The 24,408-nt window shown below is 39.8% G+C and overlaps 1 protein-coding gene and 1 long non-coding RNA gene across 2 annotated transcripts in view; both read right to left on the reverse strand.

Annotated features, from left to right (window-relative positions):
* Positions 1 to 5,410: 5,410 nt before the first annotated feature.
* Positions 5,411 to 6,375, reverse strand: LOC120553091. Its single transcript, XR_005638096.1, has 3 exons — positions 6,184 to 6,375; positions 6,038 to 6,100; positions 5,411 to 5,784 (listed from the first exon to the last, which is right to left on the reverse strand). It is a non-coding gene; the product is annotated as an uncharacterized LOC120553091 (long non-coding RNA).
* A 7,252-nt stretch (positions 6,376 to 13,627) lies between these two features.
* The window catches only part of gal3st2 (galactose-3-O-sulfotransferase 2), a 28,931-nt gene continuing 18,150 nt past the window's right edge, over positions 13,628 to 24,408 (reverse strand). The window contains exons 3-4 of the mRNA XM_039791142.1: positions 18,956 to 19,607; positions 13,628 to 15,592 (exon numbers count right to left, since the gene is read on the reverse strand). Of these exons, the coding sequence (XP_039647076.1) occupies positions 14,594 to 15,592; positions 18,956 to 19,607 (1,651 nt within the window). The 3' untranslated portion in view covers positions 13,628 to 14,593. The remainder of the gene's footprint in view (positions 15,593 to 18,955; positions 19,608 to 24,408) is intronic.

A 24,408-nucleotide genomic window follows, 5' to 3' on the forward strand; every position in this document is an offset into this window, starting at 1 on the left:
GTTGTGTTTACAAACAAACCTTAGTTGACTGAACATGTCATTAGTAAAGTGAACTTGCAACATTAAGTTGAGAGAACAGAATTTCCCACATTTCTAAGATTTCTTTCCAAAATTAAGCCCTATGTTCCCACATTTCCTTTTTCATCAGTTTGTATCAGATTTTATCCCCCTTTCTCCTAATATGGTAATCAATTACACCCAACCTATCATCCAGTAGCAATGGACTACAGATGGAATGTACAGTAGCTTTTAGCTAAATCTGGTGTGCCCATCTCTTTGTTTATTGCAAACATTTTATGTAAATGTACATTGTCCTTTTGAATAAACAAACTAAACTAAACTAATTAGCACAGAGGCCTAATTAGGCCTAACCCTAACCCTAGAAATGTGGGAACATAGGGCTGTGGGAACATACGGCATAATTTTCTGTGAAAAAAAAACATTCTTAGAAATGTGGGATCATTGGGCTGTGGGAACATAGGGCTGACCCCAGAAGATCTCCCAGCTGGCTGGAATTATCTCGCCCTTCACTTTGCTGTAATCTTAACTAGTCGTTTTGGTGCTTAACCCACCTTTTGTCGGGTTAATTTAGCTAACTGTAAAGACAGCTAAACGCGAAGGGGGGAGAAATTCGGCAAGGAGGAGATTTTCGGCACGAACACCGGTAGCGCTAACGGAGACATAGCTAACATAATGGATGGACGCTGTTCTGACTCGGGTGTCTGGGTCTGATATGGTCTGTTTCCCGACTTCATTAAACTGCCTAGCGTTGTTAGCACCCGGCACTGGAGTTTAGTGCTGGCCGGGTTCGCATTGCTGTAATGATAGTGGCTTGCTGCTAGCTGGCTGGGGGCTAAAGGTAACTATATGTCCCGGGGCTGTTGTCATCCCGACTGATGTCTCTGCGCCGAGGGAGTGAGGCAGACTGACCGGGGTGTGCTAGCTGGCTAAATTAGCTTTAGATTAGTCGTGCATCTATTTGGCTAACGTTAACATTACTGGTGAACTTATTCGTGGGTTAGCCCAGTGCTGTTATCGGTGGTCAAAACAATCATACTAAAAATAACTTTGTGAGCGTGTTGAACGATGTTGTAACCTAAACCTTTCAAAAAAAGCTGTATTATGGTTACGAATATTTGTTTCTGTGACATTGTATGATTTACAATTACTCTCGAACGTATCATCTGGACGGAAGTTACCAGTAACTAGAGGGTGAAAGGTTATATGACCCAACTGACAAGCGACTAAGGAAATGTCCCGTGTCAAAAATAAAATAACATTTCTCTTGGTTTGAAATTTGGTGGAAACATTTGGTATAGTGTAAGAACACAACCAAATAATATATATATATATATATATATATATATTTCCTCAAATAAAAACCGTGAGTCAATTAAAAGGCCGGGCCTCTGATCGTGGCCGGGGGCGTGGTCAACACGGACAAATAAAGGCCGGTCTCAAATTAAGGCCGGGGAAAAAATAGTGTGGATAATCTCCTAAATGTCTCAAGTTCATCGTAATGTACATTTCTACCAATTTAATTTAACAGATTCAGCAATATATTCATGCTTTTTCCCACACGTTTTTCTGGATTATGGTACTTACGGTATGTAAAGTATTTTTGTCCTACCGGTATTTTAGTCAAAGCGGCTGTATGTGTAACTCAGCCAAGTGTAGTTTGCAGTAACATACTGGTGCCAATAGATGGCAGTACCTAGCTACATTGGATGTAACACGGGTCTCATTTCGTGCTAATGATGGACATTTTAACAATTTATTGAAAACGAAGGATGAGCGGAGCATGGCACCCAGACGAAGATTTGATTTAAAAACTAAACAAAGGATTTTAAAGTATGCGGAGGAAAACTCGGGTGAATCAGCTGCGAGACATTTCGACGTTGACCCCAGAAGAATCCGATACTGGAAAAAACAGAAGGATGAGCTGACAAGATTAGCCGACCAGAGCAGAGCACGGCTAGCTGGAGGTGGGAGGAAAAAAGTTAGCCTTGAGCTAGAATCAAAGCTGCCAGAGTGGATCTACTCCATGCGGGACAAACGCAACAGAGTATCAAGAAAAATGATACAAAATAAAGCGTTGGAGATCTACAATTCCGTGAGTGACGGAGGAGATTTGTTTGTGGCTAGCAGGGGTTGGCTACAACGATTTCTACAGCGCAATGGTTTCTCACTTCGACGTCGCACCACCATGGCGCAGAAAGACCCAGATCTACTAAATGAGAAACTCGTTTCGTACGTTGACTATGTTAGCAAGGCTGTCAGTTCTAAAAAGATTTTAGAGAAGGACATAATTGCAATGGACGAGACTGCCGTTTGGTTTGATATGGTGTCTCCCACTACTGTTGACACACGAGGAGCAAAGAGTGTGGCTCTGAAAACCACAGGACAGCGAAAAGCCATCTTACCGTTGTCCTGCGCGGGCCGCAGCCGACGGCACCAAACTGAAGCCATATATCGTTTTCAAAGGGGCTGTTCGTGAAGTGAAAGCGATGCAGCAGCAGATCTCCAGCGCAGTAATCGCCACTTCTGTGAATGGCTGGATGAATGACACTCTGACGGCAGACTGGCTGAAGTCTGTGGTGGGAAAATTCAACTTCACCCCGCGGCTGCTGGCGTGGGACTCATACCGCTGCCACATCAGTGCCGCCACCAAAGATGAGTTAAAAGGTGGCTACAATATCACAACAACGGTGATCCCGGGAGGCTGCACTAAATATATCCAAGCCCCCGATGTGATGTGGAACCAACCCTTCAAGGCGAGCCTGCACAATGCCTACGATCAGTGGATGGCTGGGGATGCTGACAAGGAGTACACAGCCGGAGGTAATTTAAAAGCCCCCGCCCGATGCCTGCTTGTGGACTGGGTGGTCGCCGCCTGGGACAAACTGGACGTGAATATGATCAAAAAGTCTTTTAAAGTTTGTGGACTGTCTGTGAAAACTGACGGGAGCGAAGACGACCTCATCCTCTGCTTCAGGGAGGGACAGCCTTGCGCCGCTGGACGGGAGGCGCTCGATCAGGTCCGACAGCAGGGCCGGGAGAACTCCTCAGGAGGAGGAAGATGAAGAGGAGTTGTTTAACAATGAACTTGTAGTTCTTGATGATGGTGAGGATGGTGATTTTGAGGAGGAGGACTGACCACCATATTGTTACGGGTAATTACACTGTTTCATTTATCGAGGTAAGCTGCGATGTTAATATTAAAGCAATTTTGTTCGGATTTTGCTTGCAGCTGAATGTTATTAGATACCGGCAGTTGACTGTGCGTGTGCTGTCGGGAATGTCTTTTGACAGTTTTGACAGACTTTTGTATGGATGTTCCTTCAGTTCATTAGCTTAACAAAATTGGCTCTCAGATGTTTGATGAAAATGTGTATCCTCAGATCTTGATCCTCCTTATCAAGACCTTTTGATTCCAGTGGCATACAGCCCAAATATCTGATTTTGATATCGAATGGTATTTGTGTTTTCAGGACAGTCTGTTGTGCTTTTTGTATATCTTTCCAGTCTATATAATTTGGCATTCCCAATAGTGATTTGCAGTTTGGTAACCAAATTTACCCCAACACTGAGAGTTACCATTATCATAGTGTGATTTGAATAATTAAGGCACAAAATGTCTGGTTATATATTTCCAACAAAATTCCTTCCACATGTGTGATTTCCCATTGAAATCTACAGATACCTTGCCATTCTTCATCTGTGATGTCAGGTATCTATACAAATGTTTTTCTCTCAGGTTTCTCTCAGAGTTTGAAAAATATCTCTCATTTCGCCTTTCTTTACAATACCACATAGAGATGTTATTCCTTTCTTTACGCCAAAGTTTGAATCTTACATCTAATGTATTTGGCGTAAAATCAGAGTCTTAGCATGACATGAATACATGTGGACTTATGAAATAAGTCTGTTGAAATAAAAGTAAAACCTTTTTTTTATTGAACTATAATAACTAATTTATATATTTATATTTACTTTTACTTATATATGTATAGCCTTATTTATTCATTTTAGGATGTATTTCATTATTTATGTATTTATTCATTTATGTAATATTTAATAAAACTGCACTCCATACAGGGGTTCTTTTTTTAATCCTAAGATATCACAGAATTTCAAACAAAGATTTCAAAATGACTGCATGAACTTTCTTCATGTAATGTTTCTGGTTTCAAAACTGATGATTCATAAAATAAACCTTTGGTTTATTGTTAACAAAGAATTATATTTATTATTGAGATTTTGAATTTGCCGGGTGGAATTGCACTAATAAAGGGGAAAATAATTCTAACAATAAAACACTTTCCTTGTAAAGAAACAACAAAACAGGAATTCTAACACTCTAATTTTGCAAAAAGATGAATAACCTTAAAGGTCCAATATGTAATATATTTACTGTAATAAATCACCCCAATGCATCATCAGATATTAAGGAATATATACAGCTCCATTGAGTAAGGCCTCACTAAGCCTACATGATTCCCATGGCAAATTAGCACAGTAATGTAGCTACAGTAAGCCAAAGTTACTTGGCTTGGCTAGCATTTGTTTAAGATAATGTTAGCAGTTAGCTAAGATTAAATGCTAACTAGCTAGCTAGTAACTTAACATAACGAAACAACAAACGTCTAGTAACCGTGCTTGCAACGTAGAGCACAGACAATATATATGATGAATACTTGTATCCTTGTAGGAATCCGCTAAGGAGTGGTTTGTGTGCCGCTATTCAGACATGCTGCTATTCCCTAACCCTAAACCTAAAAATCTAAAAGATATTTTAATTCACACAAACCTAAACAAGATTACTGACCCTAGGGAAGTGCTTTGAGGCTCGGATGTTGGTTTTATGAGTCTCCCCCACATTTTTAACCCTTACAGCAGAGTTGGTTTTAACCCAGGGCAGGTCCTGCAGCACACAACCATCAATGTGGTTTATGCAATTAGGTGCAGGGCCTGCCACAAATTGTATGTGGGGGAGACAAGAAATGCACTATACTTAAGAATCAAACAACACCAGTATATTTTAAATAAGGGCGATGGCACAACTGTCTTATATGCACATTTTAAACTCCATGGTTCTCAAAATGTTCAGAGCATGGGCCTGGAGAGCAACAGAGCCTGGACCACGGCTCAGCGTCGGGCAGCGGAGAAGAAGTGGATCCACATTTTAAAAACCATAGACCCTACGGGTCTAAATGAAAAATACTAAAATGGATCCACTTCTCTTTTTAATCCAAGTGTAACCCTACGGTGATAGTTCTGCTTATAAGCAGGCTAAGAATCTATTGCAGGAGTTTTCTAAATCTAGATTCGATGAGGAGGTTGGTTTTGTACTAATGATATGGCCAGAAAACTCACAGATTCCACCCCAAATGAAGCACAGCACAACAGATTAAGTTTGAATGAGGTTCTTATTAAAATTATTTTCCTTATTTTCTTATTCAAAATTCAATATTTAGTTCAGTTCTCACAGCATTAATATTCACAAATCAGCCACAATTTTTGAGATCTCATGAAACAAAAAAACAAAAGGAAAATCTTTCAAAAGAAAAATAGTTGCCCTTGAGTGCACTCAAATATTTTAACTGTCCAACCACCCCCTCAATACTTAGCGTCCATATCAAACCACCCAATGGGACCGTTGCAGCGTTGTTAGATGAGGCAGTGGACCAAGGAACCAGGCACCAGGGCAGACAGAGAAGAATCCAGCTTCAATGGAAAGAACATCAGGGATCCAGGACCAGAAGAAGCCTCAAAAAAACCAGTCTACACAAAAAATGTGCAGAAAATTAACTAATGTTCAACTAAATGTCCTTTTTTCATCTTTTCATCATTTAAAAAAAAGTCCATGTGTTCAATAATACAACTTAAAACAAAAATCAATAAAATTGAATTGGACAAACAAAAGTACAGTATAGCATAGTAACTCAAAATTGGCATACTTGACTCAAAACAAAATTATTTCCTTTCAAAATGCATTTTTCATTGTATTAAACATAGAATATACAACAAAATGTACCTGTGGGGTAACATCCACTGCTATTGTCGATAGCCAGACTGGTTTTTAATCCACTGAAATCCACTGTAACGTTGAAATGTAAACTCTTTAGTCATTTCACTATTTTAGCTTCAAGCTAATCAACACAAAGTAATAGTTTCACTCACCGAGATAACTTTGTTTACAACAGATGTCGTGTAATGTTCAATATAGTTCAACCTTGACGATATATTTCAGCTTCTAGATACATTATAATTAACTTCTGCTAGAGCTCCCGTTTTTCAGGCTTTATTCAAGGCAAAACGAATGCCAGAAAACAGCAGAAGAAGAACGAATGCCAGGAAGCAGCAGAAGAAGAACGTTTCATTGTGCACTGACACCTAGTGGCGAACTAGATATTGCACTTTATTCTAGGTTTAAAGGGGTGATAGAATGATTATATAGGATTATATATTTTACACTGTTCCTTAAGGTCTCTTAATGGGGTATGTAACATTGGTTGGGCTGAAAACTGCCCGAATGCTATTTTATTAGGCCCTTCACTACCCTGTGAATATGGCTCTATTTGGAACAAGAGCTTTTCTTCCAAATATGGAATGCTCATTAATATTCAGAATGAGCTACGTGCTGATTGGTTTGAGCAAACTACATAGAAACACATGGGAGACTTGACAGCAGGTCTCACTGCAAAGTTATACATTGGTTGTCGGGCTATAACGTTATTAAAATTCACTTCTGAGACTTTTTTAGGCGAGAAATTAACTATATAAAGCTCAAATATGGGACGTTTTACGAAAATTGATGGCTTATTGCAAATTTGGTAAGACTGTGTGTCGGAGTTCAGCTGCCGGTGCTGCCTGTGTTGCTGCCTCACTGCCCGGCCTGCCTTCCTCCACAGACCCCGGCCTGCAGCTCCCCTCTTCCTGCTAGCTAATTGGCCCGTGTGTGAGAGTGATAGCGCGGTCAGCGAGCTTGTTACACCAGCAATCTCTTACAACAGTTCCAGTTAATCTAGGCTGGCTGTCAGCTGCCGGCATAACTAGAGTAGCTATATTTACAGTTTGAATTTTTGGCCACACCTTATACAACATATCTCTAAAGGTCTTAAAGCTAACGGGTGTCCAATTTCAAGTTAATGAATTTTTGTGAAGATTAGGGGTTTCGTTATCTATGACTGTCCATGCTAGCTATGTGTAGCTACAAATAACGGATAGTTAGCTTCATTTTCGGCATAAATAAAGTATATTTACAGTTTGAATTTCATCACGCCACTTACACAACATCTCCCTAAATGTCTTATAAAGCTAACAACGGTGTCCGATTTCAAGTTAATGACTTTTTGTGAACAGTGGGGGTTTTGTTAGCTATGACTGTCCCTTCAATCCTAGCTATGTGTAGCTAGCTACAAATCACGGATAGTTAGCTTCATTTTCAGCGTAGCTAATTTGTTTATATTTACAGTTTGAATTTCGTCACGCCACTTATACAACATCTCCCTAAATGTCTTATAAAGCTAACAACGGTGTCCGATTTCAAGTTAATGAATTTTTGTTAACAGTGGGGGTTTCGTTAGCTATGACTGTCCCTTCAATCCTAGCTATGTGTAGCTAGCTACAAATCACGGATAGTTAGCTTCATTTTCGGCGTAATTTGTTTATATTTACAGTTTGAATTTCGTCACGCCACTTATACAACATCTCCCTAAATGTCTTATAAAGCTAACAACGGTGTCCGATTTCAAATTAATGAATTTTTGTGAACAGTGGGGGTTTCGTTAGCTATGACTGTCCCTTCAATCCCAGCTATGTGTAGCTAGCTAGCTACAAATCACGGATAGTTAGCTTCATTTTCCGCAAAATTTGTATATATTTACAGTTTGAATTTCGTCACGCCACTTATACAACATCTCCCTAAAGGTCTTATAAAGCTAACAACGGTGTCTGATTTCAAGTTATTGAATATTTGTGAATTTCAGAGGAATTCTAAGAGGAGCTAGCTCTCATTGATAGAGCTACATCCAGCCGCAGGCTCTATCAATGAGACTCAGGGACAAGCGGCGTTTATTTCCCCAATCGTTTGTTTAAATAACTCAACACATTATAATTACACACATGAAAAGATTAACTGAAACCTGTGGTAACAGATTGCTGGTGTAACAAGCTCGCTGACCGTGCTCTCACTCACACACACCGGGCATTTAGCTAGCAGGAAGAGGGGAGCTGCAGGTCCTGGAGCTCTGTCAGAGCACTGGCGTTTAGTAGTCCATTATCCAAAAACCGGTGACTTTGTGCGGGTATGGAGTGCTGTGGGCTGCCAGTCGTGACGGAGCTCCAAGTTCCTCAGAGCAGGCCGGGGTGTGTGAAGGAAGGCAGGTCGGTGGCGAGGCGCAACAACACAGGCAGCACCGGCGCTGAATTCCGACACACAGTCGGACAAAATTTGCAATTAGCCTTCCATTTTCATAAAGTGGCCCATATTTGAGCCTTACATAGTTGATTTCTCGCATAAAAAAGTTTCAGAAGTGAATTTTGTAATGGAATAGCAGAGATCTGCGCGACCTAGATTCGGAAGACTACCTGATCTCAGGTCAGTTGTGTAGCCTATGTAAATGTTGGGGCGTGACCGTTCTCTTAATACACCCATGGGCCGGCAGTTTCACAATATGAGATTTTCATAGTAAAGGGGTGTCAATGGGACTTTGAGCTTCTATGTATGTCCTATTTACCCACCGAACTGTCGTTATTCAACTATGACAGGGTAAAATCGGTTTTGCATTCTATCACCCCTTTAAGCCTTTGCATTAAAGATCATTTCAGGGCTTTATTGGGTCAAAATGTACAGGGTTACACAAGTTTTACAGGATATTTTTAGAAATACTCCCTCCCACTGCTCTGGTCTCCTCTCTCCTTAGGTTTTACCTGGACCTCCTCTGTAGCATATTATACCCAACCTCTCTTCTTTTCCTTGTTTTTTCCATCATTTTCTATTTTAAATGACTTTTTATTGTTTTAATCTATATTTATGATTAATAATTGTTACAATATTTTTTTATATTTACTTCTTTCATAGCATGTTTTTCTCCAATCTCACTATTCTTTTCTTTCGGGGGTTAATCTCTTCCTGCAGAGGAGGTCCTTTAATTTAATTATTTTTAATAAATATTTTGAAGATGCCTTGGTTGTCCTTTATAACTTTTATTCTGCCTTATTTACATTTTAAGAATTGATTGAATTTTTGTCTATTGCTAATATTTATTATTATTATTATTATTATTATTACGAATTGAATTACTTGCCTTAAGATTTTAACATAATGATACACATGCCATTGGTTTGATGCATTTTTTTACTAACGGTGTGTTTTTATTCTATAATGTATTTTAAATTATTTATGGTTATTTATTGTGTGGCACTTTTTTACCTTTTAAAGCACTTTTAAACATAGCACTTACTACTAACTCTTAATGGTATGTGTATTTATATTTTTAACCTCAAGGGGAAGTAATTCAGACAGTATTTATAACCTCTTTTAAATGTCTTAAACTTTGGAATTTTAAAAACATGGTTTTAATATTGGGATAGAATTTATTTTATATTGGGACACCAGGCTTTTTATATTTTTATTTTTATTCAATTTTATTTATTTATTACACAACTACATATGTTTGTATGCATGTGTGTCTATGTATGTATGTATATATATATATATATATATATATATGTGTGTGTGTGTGTGTGTTTGTGTGTGTGTGTGTGTGGGGGTATATGTATGGGTGTATATATATATATATTTTTTTACTTTATTATTTCTCTAGGAGAGACACCGGGTTAGTTGTGGAGGTGACCTTTTATTTAAAGTTTTAAATTCCCGCTGTCCTTCCTGTCCAGTGGTTCTTTTAACCTTTTAATATCTGGCCGTCTTTTAAACAGCCCCCTCTTTTTTTTTTTTTTTTTACCGAATCCGTTTTTAAGGAGTTTTTTAAAGTGTTTTATTCACACCAGTGGTCCCCTTGTGCCCGGTCCCCTTTTAACCCAAACCTAACCCTAATGGAAACAAAAATTGTCGGAGTGGTGGGACGTTTGAAAACAATGGAAGTGCCGCCACTCCGACAATTATACGTCAATGTCGGAGTGGGGGTATGTCGGAATGGATGGTGGAACCCATGTTCTCCAAAGTCTATTGTTAGCTACACTGAAACATCAGTTGCAGGCAGGCACTGAGCTGTCACTTAAACGCACTCCAAAAACTCATTAGCCAATGGGGACGCACCCCTGTAAGACCCGCCCACGTGAGATGTTTGTGTCAGAATTGCAAGCAAAGAGTTTGGAAGCGCAAACGAGAAAGCTGGGAGCAAAACTGCAAACGTGATGGAGAGAGCAAAAGACTGATCATTGAGAAACAAGCAGAGGGATCTGTAAACAAAAGGACAGTATCAAACAAATAAAATACCAATAGTTTACAACTAGACAAATGTTTTCTTTGCAAGTTTTAAATGTTTACCTTTGAGGTGACAATTTTTTTGCTAGTGTTTTTTGCTAGTGTTTTTGCTTGATACTTAAGAAGTTTTGCTTGGAATTAAAGTCACAAACATAATCCCATAAATTCTAAGCCGAAAAAGTGTGCCTGTAAATTGGGTACAGAGCTCCCCGTGAGCACGAGCTTTTATGACTGTCAATATAGCCAGCATCTAACGTAAGCTACTCTGCTGTGCGGTGAAGTAATGTCTGGCTATGTGAGACAAGCATCTAGCAACATTGTTTTGGATGCTGAGAGCCTGGCAACCAATTTGTACTGCAGTAACTATTTTAAACACTAGCTTAGCATATTGCACCTTTAACAAAACATCTATTATTCTTTTTTTTTATACATTTTTTATTATTTATATATTTTTGAACATACAGAACAGACAAACACAATTGAACAAGAACAAAAAAAAAATCTCTCTCTGCGGTCGTCTCAAGGAAATAAAAACGGACAAATAAGCAAAAACAGAGATCACACCTTGCCTAGTCACTCCCCTCTAATTCTTGTGCTGCTGCGTTTTTCCATAGTTCTATAGTTGATGATTTGGCGTTGTTAATCCTTGCTGTAGAGAGCTCAAGCATATCTACGTCTAGAAAATACGCCAACCACTGTTTTATATAAAGCGAGTGGGGCCAGCGTTGAGCTATCATTTTCTTGGTTGCAGTTAAGCCAGCTAGCCAAACTTTCTTCTGTCTCCCAAACAGGTGTAATTTAGAGTTGTCATAAAGTAACAAGAGGAAATCGACATCCTATCACATCACATATTATTGATGTTTTATTCCAGAACTCATGCACCTGTTCACACTCCCAGACCATGTGCAGGAAAGTTCCAGTTTGTTCAGGTTGACAGAACGTGCAATAGCGAGTGGGGATGACTTTAGAGATGTATCTCTTCTGAGGAGTCCAGTATGTCTTTTGACATATGTTGCAGTGGATCTGCTGGTGATTTGGGTTCATGGAACAATGGAAAATGTTGTCCCAAACTGTCTCCCAATTAATTGTGTTCCCCTCAGTGCTCAGCTCTTGCTCCCATTTCCTTGCTATTGGGAGTTCTCCTATGGATACTTGCATCAGTTTAGCATAGATCTTGGATGCTAATCCTCTCACAGGAAAATCAATAAACCATTTAATAACTGGGTGCGGCTCAAGACTTAACATTTTAGGGCTGCTCTTAAGCGCAGATACAAGAAGAAGGATGTCCTGGGGACCTCAAAACTAGCTCTTAGGTCTTCAAAACTCAACATACCTTTCTCATTTAATAGCTGGTTTACAGTATAAAGGCCTCTGTCACTCCACTGCTTACAATCAAAGGGTTTGTTACCAGACATTAAGGGCTAGATTTATCAAGCCGTTTGCGCCTGTTTCCAGGCGCTAATTGGTCGCAAAGACGGACGTAACCGATGCGGGCTATTTACAAACAGGGCGCACTTGGGTAAAATCGCAGATTGTCTGCCACATGAGTGAGAAGAGACAAGTTGCGCTTTCAATATGCGTTCGTGGGAGGGTCGTGGGGAAAGTGGGAGTTCCACCCAAAAAGGTGGGAGGATAAGCACAAAGTGCACCTAATTATATATTCCGTGGTATTTACAAAGACTATCAGTAAGAGCGCACCTCTATTCTGCGGGGGAAATTCTCCGCCTCTTAAAAGCAGGTCTAAACCAGCCGCAATTGAGTTTCGTCATAGACCTTTATGCCGCTGGTGAAATGGCGACAGTAACTTGAGCAAGACGAAGACATAGGCAAGGCTGAAAATATTTTTAACACAAGAATCACACTTTGTCAGTGAACACAACATCATTTAGCGTTACAGATCAAGCAGCCATGCAATATTAGAGTTACTGGAAGAAATCAAAGATGAAATTGAATACACAAGTACCGCTTTGCTACAGCGCAATTTACGGTATAGTGGGCGGAGAAAGACGCTGATTGCCTGATGGGTGTCAGGGTTGATAAATACTACGCAAAATGTGGAAGCATAGTGTGCGCTATTACCGAACTCGCATAAACAGACGCAGCGCAAACTGCGCTAGTGTTAGTAAATTAGGCCCTCAGTGTGTATTGTGCCTAAATTGGGGTGTCCAGATGCCACTTGTTGGTGTAGCATAGTTGCTCCTCGACCTGTTTAAAGTTAGTCAATGTGTCTGTGATAACAGGGCCGTAGGCTAACGTACACCTTTTTGGACACACACCTGCAAAGGCCAGGTCTTGCAGTCTTAGACTTCCAGTGAGGTTTTGCTCTATTTCTCTCCATGGGACTGTAGATGAGGGGTCCATCCACACTCTGAGGGCCCGTAGCTGAAAGGCTCCGTGATACACTTTAAGGTTGTAGAGGGCCAAGCCTCCCGTGTTTGAGGTACGTTGCAGGGTAGAACATTATTCTAATTCTAATATTCCCCCTAAACAAATTATTAAGGGGGATAATAAATTAATTAATGTATGATTAGGTGAATAAGTGCCACATTACTTCCCCAAACAAAAGACACAAAGAGGAAGAGTAAATCTGCCTACATGTGTGCTGACTTAGCAGAGATACTGTAACATTTAATTAGAAGTTATATTCAATTATGTTTTTGTATTTAAAACTGTCACCTGTGTTTTCCTTTACATAAATAAGGCGTTTCCACCATAAATTGGTGAAGACAGATTAACCACAAGGCAGGAAATTAAGTGTATAACGCTCAACATTTTCTGGTGGAAGTCCCCCAGACCCCCCTGCTTCATATGTATACCAATGTTGAAACGAAGCCTACCACATTACAGACCAGCTGTTATTTCAACTAAGCTTCAACTAAGCTACTAGTCTGTTGCCCATCTATGATTTCTAACAGCCCAGCCTAATAAAGCAGGCTAAAAGTGGCGCTGAAACCATAGACTGTATAATATTAATGGACAAAGCATCCGGCAAATGCAGAAGTGCCTTAAACCTGCATTCTATCGGAGTCTTCAGCAACACAGAATGATGTTCATTTTTTTAATTATGGTCTCGTTGATTTTAAAATCGGTTTTAAAGTAGGGGGTGTTTTAGGGCGTGGCTATGATGTGATTGCCAGTGAAAGTGTGTAACTCCCTCACTCATGCCTCTCGTCTAAAATCGTCACATACACAACTTGGATGGCTGCGCGTAACGGCAAACTCGACGACTCATAGCAGATCTCCACAAACCAATGTGTGACGTCACACATGCTCTGTCCATTCATATTATACAGTCTATGGCTGAAACACCATGTACCAAAGCAGGTTTAAGAAGCAGCCACACACATTGGTTTTTAACTTCTTTAATAGGGTTTTCTGATAGTGTAGATATTTATTTCCCTACACATTTCTTGAAATGTTCTTATTAATTATGAACTAATTTAAAGAAATCTACTTGAAATTCAATTTTATTTATGTCAAATTATAACAGAAGTTATCTCAGAACACTTTACAGATAGAGTAGGTCTAGACCACACTTTATAATTAACAAAGAGCCAACAATTCCCGCCAAGACCATTAACATAGCTGTGCACTTGATTTGTTTAAGTTTTTTAAAAACATTGCCATAGCAATGTGTACTCATACAGTTCAATTCCTTTGGAATACATTTAAATTTTATGCAAGATTGTATGATTCAGGTATCATAACCGGAACTGAGAAAAATGGATCCGTGCATCTCCAATCAAAAGATGAACCATGTTCATTTGGTGCAAGTCTGAATTTTTGTTTGGTGCCACCATCAGGCCAAATTTTCCACTTTATACAAAAGAAATATAATTGGCTGATTACCACAAAACATACATTCATGTTATTGACAGGATGAACCCCCATTTATAACACTATGACAGTTCCTTTACCCCCACCTTAAGAAAACCTCTAAATTTTTATCTTCACTATTAGCAAGGATAACAGCCAAACCATATGTTCTTTGTTTTATATCAACACTTTCATAATGTGGGTTATAATGGATACTGCAATGGCAGTGTAATTATAGAAAGTAAATATTAGACGGAAGAGCTGCTTCCATACATCACAGTACAAACAAAACATTGTCCCGTGACTATTAGTCACAGTTACCAGTCATAGCATACTTGTTTTGTTGTTATCTTCTGTGTGTGTTAACATGGCACTTGTGGAGGCCTTTTGGTTCCTTAGATTTGAGAATTTGCTTCTTATAATTTGTCTGTGATGGGCTTCCCTGGCCCAGGCCATTCCCATCATACCAGTTCTGTCTGAGCGTTGACGTTGCGGAGCAACCATCCTTGTTTCTTGTCTATGCTTAGCAGCTAGCTCTGGGAACTGCTGGGTGTATAGACGGTCTGTGTACTGCAGTTCTGGAGTTATAAGTCTTTGACATTTTATTTTGGTTTGTCTGTCTATGTGTGGGTTTAGGTTATAGCCCTGAATTACAGCTGCTCCATACTGGAATGGCTTTAGTCCGGCATCTTTAATCTGGGATGGGTCAACTGCCCCGCCATCTTTCAGGCAGCTGTTTGCTAGCTTGGCCTGTAGCTCTCTCAACTGAGATACTTCCCTCTTCATCTGCTCTTGCCCAACAAGACTATCCATCTTGTGCCAGAAGGTGGTGTTAAAGTGCAGGTAGATCCTCCAGTCCAAAGCATTCCACCTCTTGATTTTTTCTGCAGTGTTTGGTAAAAGTGGGTGACGAGTTTGTTCACTGCGACCGTTGAGCTTAAAGGAAACCACGTCTTCCAGGGACCAGCAGAGGGCATGCTTGAGCAAGATCATGGACTCATCAAAATATTCAGAAATAAGAATAAGGTGGAAGTCCCTCTCAATAGCTGCAATAGCCATGCTGGCTCTCTCCTCCAGGTCTTCAGTATCAGCTGCAACATTGTTGTCAAAGCCAAAGTCAAAAGCCAGGATATTATGAGCGTAGTGGTTGTTTTTCACAGATGAGTTGTAGTTTCTCCAGCTGCTGTCTAAAAAGCTGTCCAGGCTGTGAGTCTTGTGGAAGGCTGGGATGCTCTTGTAGTAGATAAAGATGGACTCCATCATGGCCACAGGATGCCTCAAGATGGAAAAGTAGAAGGTATCCTCAGGCATCACTTTTGCCACCTGGGACATAACATATGAAAAACAAGTAGTTGCAAAAGTTGCATTTAACTAAGTTCTACTTAAAAAATATGACTTTTTATAAGTAAGAGAAATGAAATCTTTTGGACAAAAAAGGGTAAAAGTGGTTCCAGCTGTCATTACTAATTTATATTGTGCCATACCATATGTTGGGCCCATACCTTAAGTGGGGAACTTTTCATATGTACCTAACATAAAGCACACCCAGCCCCCACATGGAAGATTTTGGACTTTACTGAGGTTGCCTAAATGAGGCCCAAATACCAGTCCATCACTCACCAAAGGGGGTTCCACATAGACATGTTGGCAGGACTATCTGTAATCTGGCTAATCAGGTCTCTTCTGTTTCTCGACAATCCTTCGACAATTACTATGTTACAGGTAATCACCAAGCCAGTATTTCCAATGGGGCCCCACAAGGCTGAGTAATGCATTACCATTAAGCCCCATTAGGGCAACTAAATTTGGACCCATTAAAAATACTTTTACATATTAAAAGTACAGTAAGAGCTCCACTAATGTGTCTTCAACATGTGTTGGGCTGCAAGTCAAATTCAAACACAGGACGTTGCCAAGGACGTTGCCTAGATGGGGCCCACACTTTACCGGGTGCTAGAGGTCGCTCCTGTTCCTGTTCTTATATTTTTAAGCTTTATGGGGCTTAATTTGGGGCCTCACATGGGCCCCAGATATAGCTCAGCTTGGTCCCATTAGCAACCAGCATGTACAGGCCCATTTGGGCCCACATAGAGCACATTTTCTTTTTAAAGGGGTGATAGAATGATTATATAGGGTAATTTCACACTGTTCCTTAAGGTCTCCTAATGGGGTATGTAACATTGGTTGGGCTGAAAATGGCCTGGTTGATATTTTATTGGCCCTTATGCATCCCTGTGTTTTGGCCCTATTTGTAACAAGAGCTTTTCTTCCAAATATGGTATGCTCATGAATATTTAGATGAGCTGCGCGCTGATTGGTTGAGCGAATCCCCATACACACACATTGGAGACGAGACAGTAGGTCTCATATTTCACACACTGCAATGATTCATTACCAAATTCAATTCTGAGACTAGCTAGCTACACTTTTGGCATAAGTATAGTATATTTACAGTTTGAATTTAGTCACGCCACTTATATTACAGGTTCCCCAAGGTCTTATAAAGCTAACAGTTGTGTCCGATTTCAATATAATGCATTTTTGTGAATATGAGAGGTTTCGTTAGCTGCCAGTGTCCCTTCAATCCAATGGGTAAGGATAGCGGCTAGCTAGCTACACTTTCGGCATAAGTATATTTACACTTTGAATTTCGTCATGGCATGTTTATCACAGCTACCAAAAGGTCTTACAAAGCTTAGCTAACACTTGTCCGATTTCAATTGAATGCATTTTTGTGAATTTCAGAGGTCTCGTTAGGAGGAGGCTAGCTAGCTCTCATTGATGGACTCCAGCTCACCGCAGGCTCCATCAATGAGACTCGCGGACAAGAGGCGTTTATTTCCCCGATCGTTTGTTTAAATAACTCAACACATATCCATTATAAGATTAACTGGAACCTGCGGTAAGAGATTGTGGGCGTAACAAGCTCGCTGACCGTGCTCTCAGTCACACACTATTTAGCAGGAAGAGGGGAGGGGGAATATCGAGCTGCAAGCCCTGGAGCTCTGTCAGGGCAGCGGCGTTTGGTAGTCCGATGTAGCAACCCAGGCAGCACCGGCCGCTGAACTCCGACACACATTGCAATTAGCCATCAATTTTCGTAAAACGGCCCATATTTGAGCTTTACATAGTTGATTTCTCGCATAAAAAAGTTTCAGAAGTGAATTTTGTAATAGAATAGCAGAGATCTGCGCGACCTTGATTCAGAAGACTACCTGATCTCAGGTCAGTTGTGTAGCCTATGTAAATGTTGGGGCATTACAAAGAGAGAGACTAGAGCCAAATGAGGAGGAGCCTCATTGAGATTTGCCCATTTTCAGAGGCAGTTTCATATTGTGAGATTTGCAGAGGAAAGAGGTGTCAATGGGATTTTGAGGTTCTATTTTCATTTTTCAAATGTCATTTTTCAACTATGACAAGGTAAAATCGCTTTTGCATTCTATCACCCCTTTAAAACTGCCAGCCCATTATTTACCAATGTGGCCAATATGGACATGTTGCATGGGCTTAAACGGCAACTACCATTTCCTATGTTTTTGTGTTTAAGTGACTGATAGGAACAACAATCTTTGAAATTGGTCCAGTATTAAGCATGAATGCTGTAACCGGCAGCCACAGACCTGGCTGCAATGTAACCCTATAGGGCAAATGTTCAGCGTCAGTTTGCTCAACTAAAAGTGCTTTTTTGGCCACTAAAAGGCTCAGATTATTATTCTAAGTGTCTGACAACATTATGGAAAGGATCTCTACAGAGATAGACCTTTTTAAAACCTCTTTGAGACCTTTCTGTTTAACCAGAAACAGCTCTGAGGTCGCTAGTGCTAAACCAGACAAAACAATGTCAATGTTTTTAGTGTTTATAGAGCCAACATATTTTCACATGTAAATCGTTACACTGTTTATTTCAACCAAAACTAGAGTTGTGATGGTTGGAAAAGTGGAACGACGATCCAAAAAGGCTTTTCATAGTTTTATTTTGTTTCTGTCGACTTTGAATGAAGTGCATTTTACAATGCTAAAATTACTGCTTATTTACATGGAGTCTGGTGGGTTTAGTGAATGCAACTTCGCGGATGTTTTTTTTGTTTTTAAAAAAGGATCTTACTCTTTATCAGAAAGGTTGACCTCCTTAGAAATCCTTACAATAATGTTGTCAGACACTTATTAATCTGAGCCTGTCAGTGTCAAAACGAGCACTTTTGTGAACCTAAATACAAGCTGCACAATTGCCGTTTTAACTTACATTGTAGCTTGTTTCGCTGTTGCCAACTGTAGCGATGGATACACAATCAAAATGTCAAAGAGTGTAGTCACTTAGACACAAAAACATAGGTAAATAGGGTCCAGGTTGAAAAAACCCGGCAGTTACCCTTTAAGGGTAAAGCGGTTCCATCAGATTTCTTCTGGATCGTTTTTCAATTTTGTCGACTACCATATTCATAAAAATTATATTAACTGGAATAATTGAGTGGTTGACAAAATGTGTTTCCAAAAAGCATCATATTTCATCCGGTGTTATTCCAGACCCACACAGTTCCATCGTACCCACATTTCACAATTTGTTTCCACATTTTGCCCATATGAAGTCCATATGGACATGTATACTCGGCTGTAAATTCATATATATAGTACAAAACAGGGCAAAACTTCAACTACCCAACTTTTACATTTTCTGATGAAGCTCACCTCAGATTTTGTAAACCTCATGTGGTTGCACATGATGTGGAACTCCCTTACACTTCGGCTGTTGAAACCTTCCACAAAATGTGAAGCAAAGAAGAATGGGTAAAACAACTGGCTGTGTTTGTTCAGAGGTAGGGCAAAGGTCAAGTTCCTGCTTTCACCATAGCGATAAAGAATATTTAAGATGGTACTGCTTGCTGTTTTGTGTGTCTTGAGAAAAAGAATGTGAGACTTTGGGTGGCAGGTTGATGTCGTATGAACACTGTTGATGTGAGCCTTTAAAAAACTTGGGGTGGGAGTGTCTGCAGTTAAACCTTTTCTACTACTGTCTAGGGCCAAAGAACCTGGAAGTCCAAGGCTTGTTACAAGTTTAGGTAGAAGCATCGTCACAGGTGAAACTTTTCTTGCCTCCATCTGAGAGCCTGTAGCAAGGTTATCCACAGGTCTTGACTGAATATAAACCGATTGCTTTTGATATCCCTCATTTTGATGATGACGAGCTGCAGTTCTGTCAATCTGTAGTGACCTCAGGTCTGTCTTTACTGCCTGTGAAGACTCAGAATGAACGATTTCCCATTCATTTTGTGCAGTAGAAAACAGGTGCGGTTTGTTGACAGTCAATCTCAGATGTGGGAGTCCTGTCAGCTTGTCATTCCTGGGAAAAGTCATTGAAATATTTTACAACATAGTTTTTTTAGGTCCTCAAATACTTGTTATCGTGTTAGGTTGTCATGTGAATTAGAATGTTCCTTAAAGATAACACAAAAAAGATGATATATTATAAACGTAAGGTTTCCTGTGATTATAAATTCTTGACTTGCCCTGAATACATCACTCCAAAGATTCCTGGAATTTTTAACCCTAAAAGAAACATGATTTTAAACACAACACTGTTAATAATTGATCATACAATGATGAAGGAACATTTGGGAAAATCTGTTGCATGTAGCCGTTCTATTTCATTGGATTTTGAAATTAAAAAGCCATTGAATTTCTAGCACTTAACATTTATGCATTGAAATTATGTATCTGAATTTTTTGCCTCTAAATTTTACTCTTCAAAAAACAAATTTTCACCTCTATTTTTTTCTAAAGTTCATGAATTCAGAATCCAAAATTCAACATAAACAAATTCAATATACCAAAGTCAGATGCAAAATACAATGTATTCAACTAATATATTTTCAACTTCCTCAAATTCAACAGGCCAAATCCAGCTGCTAATTGTAATGTTTAGAGAGAAATCAACTGTGTAGAGTTTGAATATGGGCAGTTTTACGGAAATTGATGGCCAATTGCACATTTGCTCCGATGTTGTCGGACGTGAGAAGCTCCAGTCTGACCTGACAGTCAGCACCAGGCGGCCGGGAGCGCTCGCTCGCTGGCTGACCAGTAATGCTCACAGACCTCGCTGTCAGCTGCAAGTCTGTCAATAGACTCATGGACAAGTTTATTTGCTCAATCGTTTGTTTAAATAACAAAACACACAAAAATCCATTACAAGATAAACAGCAACTTGTAGTTATCTGCCTTTCGCAAAAGCTCCACAAGCGGTTGCGGGCGTAATATGTAAGCTAGTCGGCTGACACACACACACACACACACACACACACACACACACACACACACACACACACACACACACACACACACACACACACACACGGCAAGAGAGAGCAGCATCTGACAGGGCAGTTATACAGTATCTCACAAAAGTGAGTACACCCCTCACATTTTAGTAAATATTTCATTATATCTTTTAATGGGACAACACTGAAGAAATTACACTTTGCTACAATGTAAAGTATTAAGTGTACAGCTTGTATAACAGTGTAAATGTGCTGTCCCCTCAAAATAACTCAACATACAGCCATTAATGTCTAAACCGCTGGCAACAAAAGTGAGTACACCCCTATGTTATATTCCCATAGAGGCTGGCAGATTTTTATTTTTAAAGGCCAGTTATTTCATGGATCCAGGATACTATGCATCCTGATAAAGTTCCCTTGGCCTTTTTGAATTAAAATAGCCCCACATCATCACATACCCTTCACCATACCTAGAGATTGGCATGGTTTTATGTCGGTTAGCCTAATAGCTGGATTAATTTGCATTGAGAGATGATTTTATGGAAAGTACCTCATGCCAATCTCTAGGTATGGTGAAGGGCATGTGATGATGTGGGGCTATTTTATTTCCAAATTATAAAAAGTTTCCAGTTGTTGGCTGCTGCTAATATGGCAAACTACTGTTCTAGATTGTAGAATCGATTGCTTTTACTTGGGTTCCCGGACATTAATACTGAATTTTAAACATTACATTTTGCAGCTGAATTTGGCCTGTTGAATTTTAGCAAGTTGAAAATATATTAGTTGAATTTTAAACATTGTATTTTGCATCTGAATTTGATATATTGAAATTTTTTATGTTGAATTTTTGATTCTGAATTTATGAACTTTAAAAAAAATGAAAGGTGAAATTCAGATACATAATTGTAATGCATAAATATTTAGTGCTAGAAATTCAATGGCATTTTAATTTCAAAATCCGATGAAACAGATTTACTTCCATATGAAGGCCTGCATGTATAAATTATATAATTCATTATCATAATAACTGCGTTTCAAGCTATGACAGTAATGATGTTTGGAGAAAGCATTTAGGTTTCAGTAAATATGCCCTGAGTCTGGACACAAACACACTCTAAAGATCCTGGCTTCCTGCAGGTGTTGGTCCCTGGAAATGCAAGCAGAGGTTTGCAAGAATTCCCAGTAAATTTTGGGATCTTATTCAACCCTATTTCTGACCCATGGTTTAAAAACTCTGATGATAAGATATGCTAGACATGACATGACATTTGAATTTTATTATAGTTTCAGTCAGCCAACGTGGAACAGAATATTATGTGAATGTATAAATGACAGCAGTAATGTTTGTCGCCAAGGCTCTGACCTTGTCGCTCTCCACAAGTAACATTAAGCTCAGTGCAGCAGGTAGAGTCTAATACCTCCTTCACACCAACAACCAGGGTCAGACCAGGGTTATCTGACCTGTGTTCAATCCTTCTTTTGTCAATTCAAACCAAACCAGTCAACAAGGGTTGATCCCTGATCATGACAATTCAAATACGACCTAGGTCACATCTGCGGAGCAATGCATACCAATGCTAGAAATTGGCAGGGCTTTACACATCAGCTAACGTCACATAATCCAGTCCAGCTGTACGTACACCAACAGAACTAATGTTTTGTACTTAAATTCCTCAGTGTAAAGTATGCTCTCGCCTACGTTCCAATGCACAAATAAATTACCATCAAACACTCAACACATTGGGCCCTATTTTAATTATCTAAGCGCACGGTGTGAAGTGCCTGGTGCAGGTGCATTTAGGGCGTGTATGAATCTACTTTTGCAAGTTTAACAGCGGAAAAAAGGGTCTGTGCGCCACACGCATGGTTCAAAAGGCTTGTACCTACTGTCTTAATTAATCATAGGTGTGTTTTGGGCGTAACATGCAATAAACCAATCAGAGTGTCATCTCCCATTCCCTTTAAAAGTCAGGTGCATTTGTGGCGGGTTGGCTCAGTGGATAGAATCTGAATCTGACCTGTGACAATTTCCTGCATGTCTTCCCCCTTTCTCACCTAGTTGTCCTATCAAATAAAGGCAGAAAAGCCCAAAAAATTATCTTTAAACAAAAGAAATAATAAGCCAGGCACCTTGGCGCATGGCTATTATGATGGCGGATTTGCTAAGCAGGAAGGAGAGATTTTCAGGAGAAGAACCTGATCTGCATGTGTGTGAAGTGAAAGTGCGCAAGCAGATTATATATGGCACGAGCACTATGCCACCAAAACTCCATGAGGTGTAGCAGGCGTTAAAATAACAATGAAATGCTGCGTTATTGACTTTAGACAATGGCGCGATCACTTTCTGCTGCCTCAAGAAAGCAGAGTTTTTTTGTGATTGTTGCGGGCAAAATCCTTGATTATGCGCACGTTTTCTTAAAAAATGCGATGGAATATGCGGGATATTTATGGAATTTTATGCGATGAAATTGCGGGAACTTGCAAAAATTGGGGGAACTTGCAAAAATTGGGGGAACTTGCAAAATGTTTGATGAACAAGAGAAAAAAAAGTGATTCTCCCAACACCCTGCTTTTCAATGATGTTCACATCGCATAATTACGTCACTTCATAGTTCCCATGGCAACAGGGGAAATTGGCTGCTCATGTGTGAAGTAAATGCAACATTTTTCAACTTTCTGCTAAGATATATGTGACTTTTTTACAACGATAATGTGGGGATTATGAAATCATGCAAGCCCTGCATATTTTGCGCGGAAATCTGCAATTTATGCGGCGTATTTGAAAAAATGCGCCCCCTGCATAAATATGCAGACTTTGGCTGAGTATGCATTGAATTATGCTATCGCATAATCGTGTTTTTCTGGAGGGACTGAAGAATGCACCTGAACACATCTCCCTGTAAGACCAGCACCTTCATGGGCACACCGATGGGCGCAGCTGCATTTGCTATTTAAACGACATGGGCGCTGGACTGGAAATTGACACTTGCGTCAGACTTTGCGCTGCGCCAGGTGCAAGGTAGGGCCCATTAAGTTTGTGGAGACAGACAATCTTATAGTTTTATTCTTCTCCTCCTCATTTCAGTCATTGTAGGTTGTAACGTGAATGGTGTAGGTAGAGAGAGCTAGCAGCTAGCCGGTTAGCTCAAACAGTCGACAGACAACTGAATGAAGATTCAACACTGAAACTTTATTCTACAACATCGACCATACAATGCCAGGTCTCCACGGTGCTATATTTACTTATCATAAATGAGCAGTAGAACATGTAGCATAATCTGCACCAACTTGCTAGTTATGTCTCTCTTGATGTGTGTTGGTCCGAGGAGAGCAGACTGCAGCCGTACATCTTCACTCTAGTACAAACCCCAATTCCAAAGAAGTTGGGACGTAGTGTAAATCGTAAATAAAAACAGAATACAATGATTTGCCAATCCTTTTCAACCTATATTCAATTGACAAAGACAAGATATTTAATCTTCAAACTGATAAACTTTATTGTTTTTGCGAAGATTCACTCATTTTGAATGTGATGCCTGGAACCCGTTCCAAAAAAGCTGGGACAGGGGCAACAAAAGACTGGGAAAGTTATGTTAAAAAAAAACATTACACAGGTGAACAGGTTAATTAGAAACCGGTGAGTTGAACAGGGTTTTTTATTACAAAGGCTGTATCAGACATGTTCCGCAAGAACTTCTTACCTCTGGTCGAAAAAACTGAAAGCGATTTTGACCGCTGGTCGATCTTACCGCTCTCCCTTGTGGGCCGGATAAATTTGATCAAGATGGTTGTCCTCCCCACATTTCTTTATCTTTTCCAGCACATCCCGGTACTTATTGTTAAATCTTTTTTCGACAAGCTGGACAG

The sequence above is a fragment of the Perca fluviatilis genome, chromosome 2, assembly GCF_010015445.1.
Source record: "Perca fluviatilis chromosome 2, GENO_Pfluv_1.0, whole genome shotgun sequence".
NCBI lineage: Eukaryota > Metazoa > Chordata > Actinopteri > Perciformes > Percidae > Perca > Perca fluviatilis.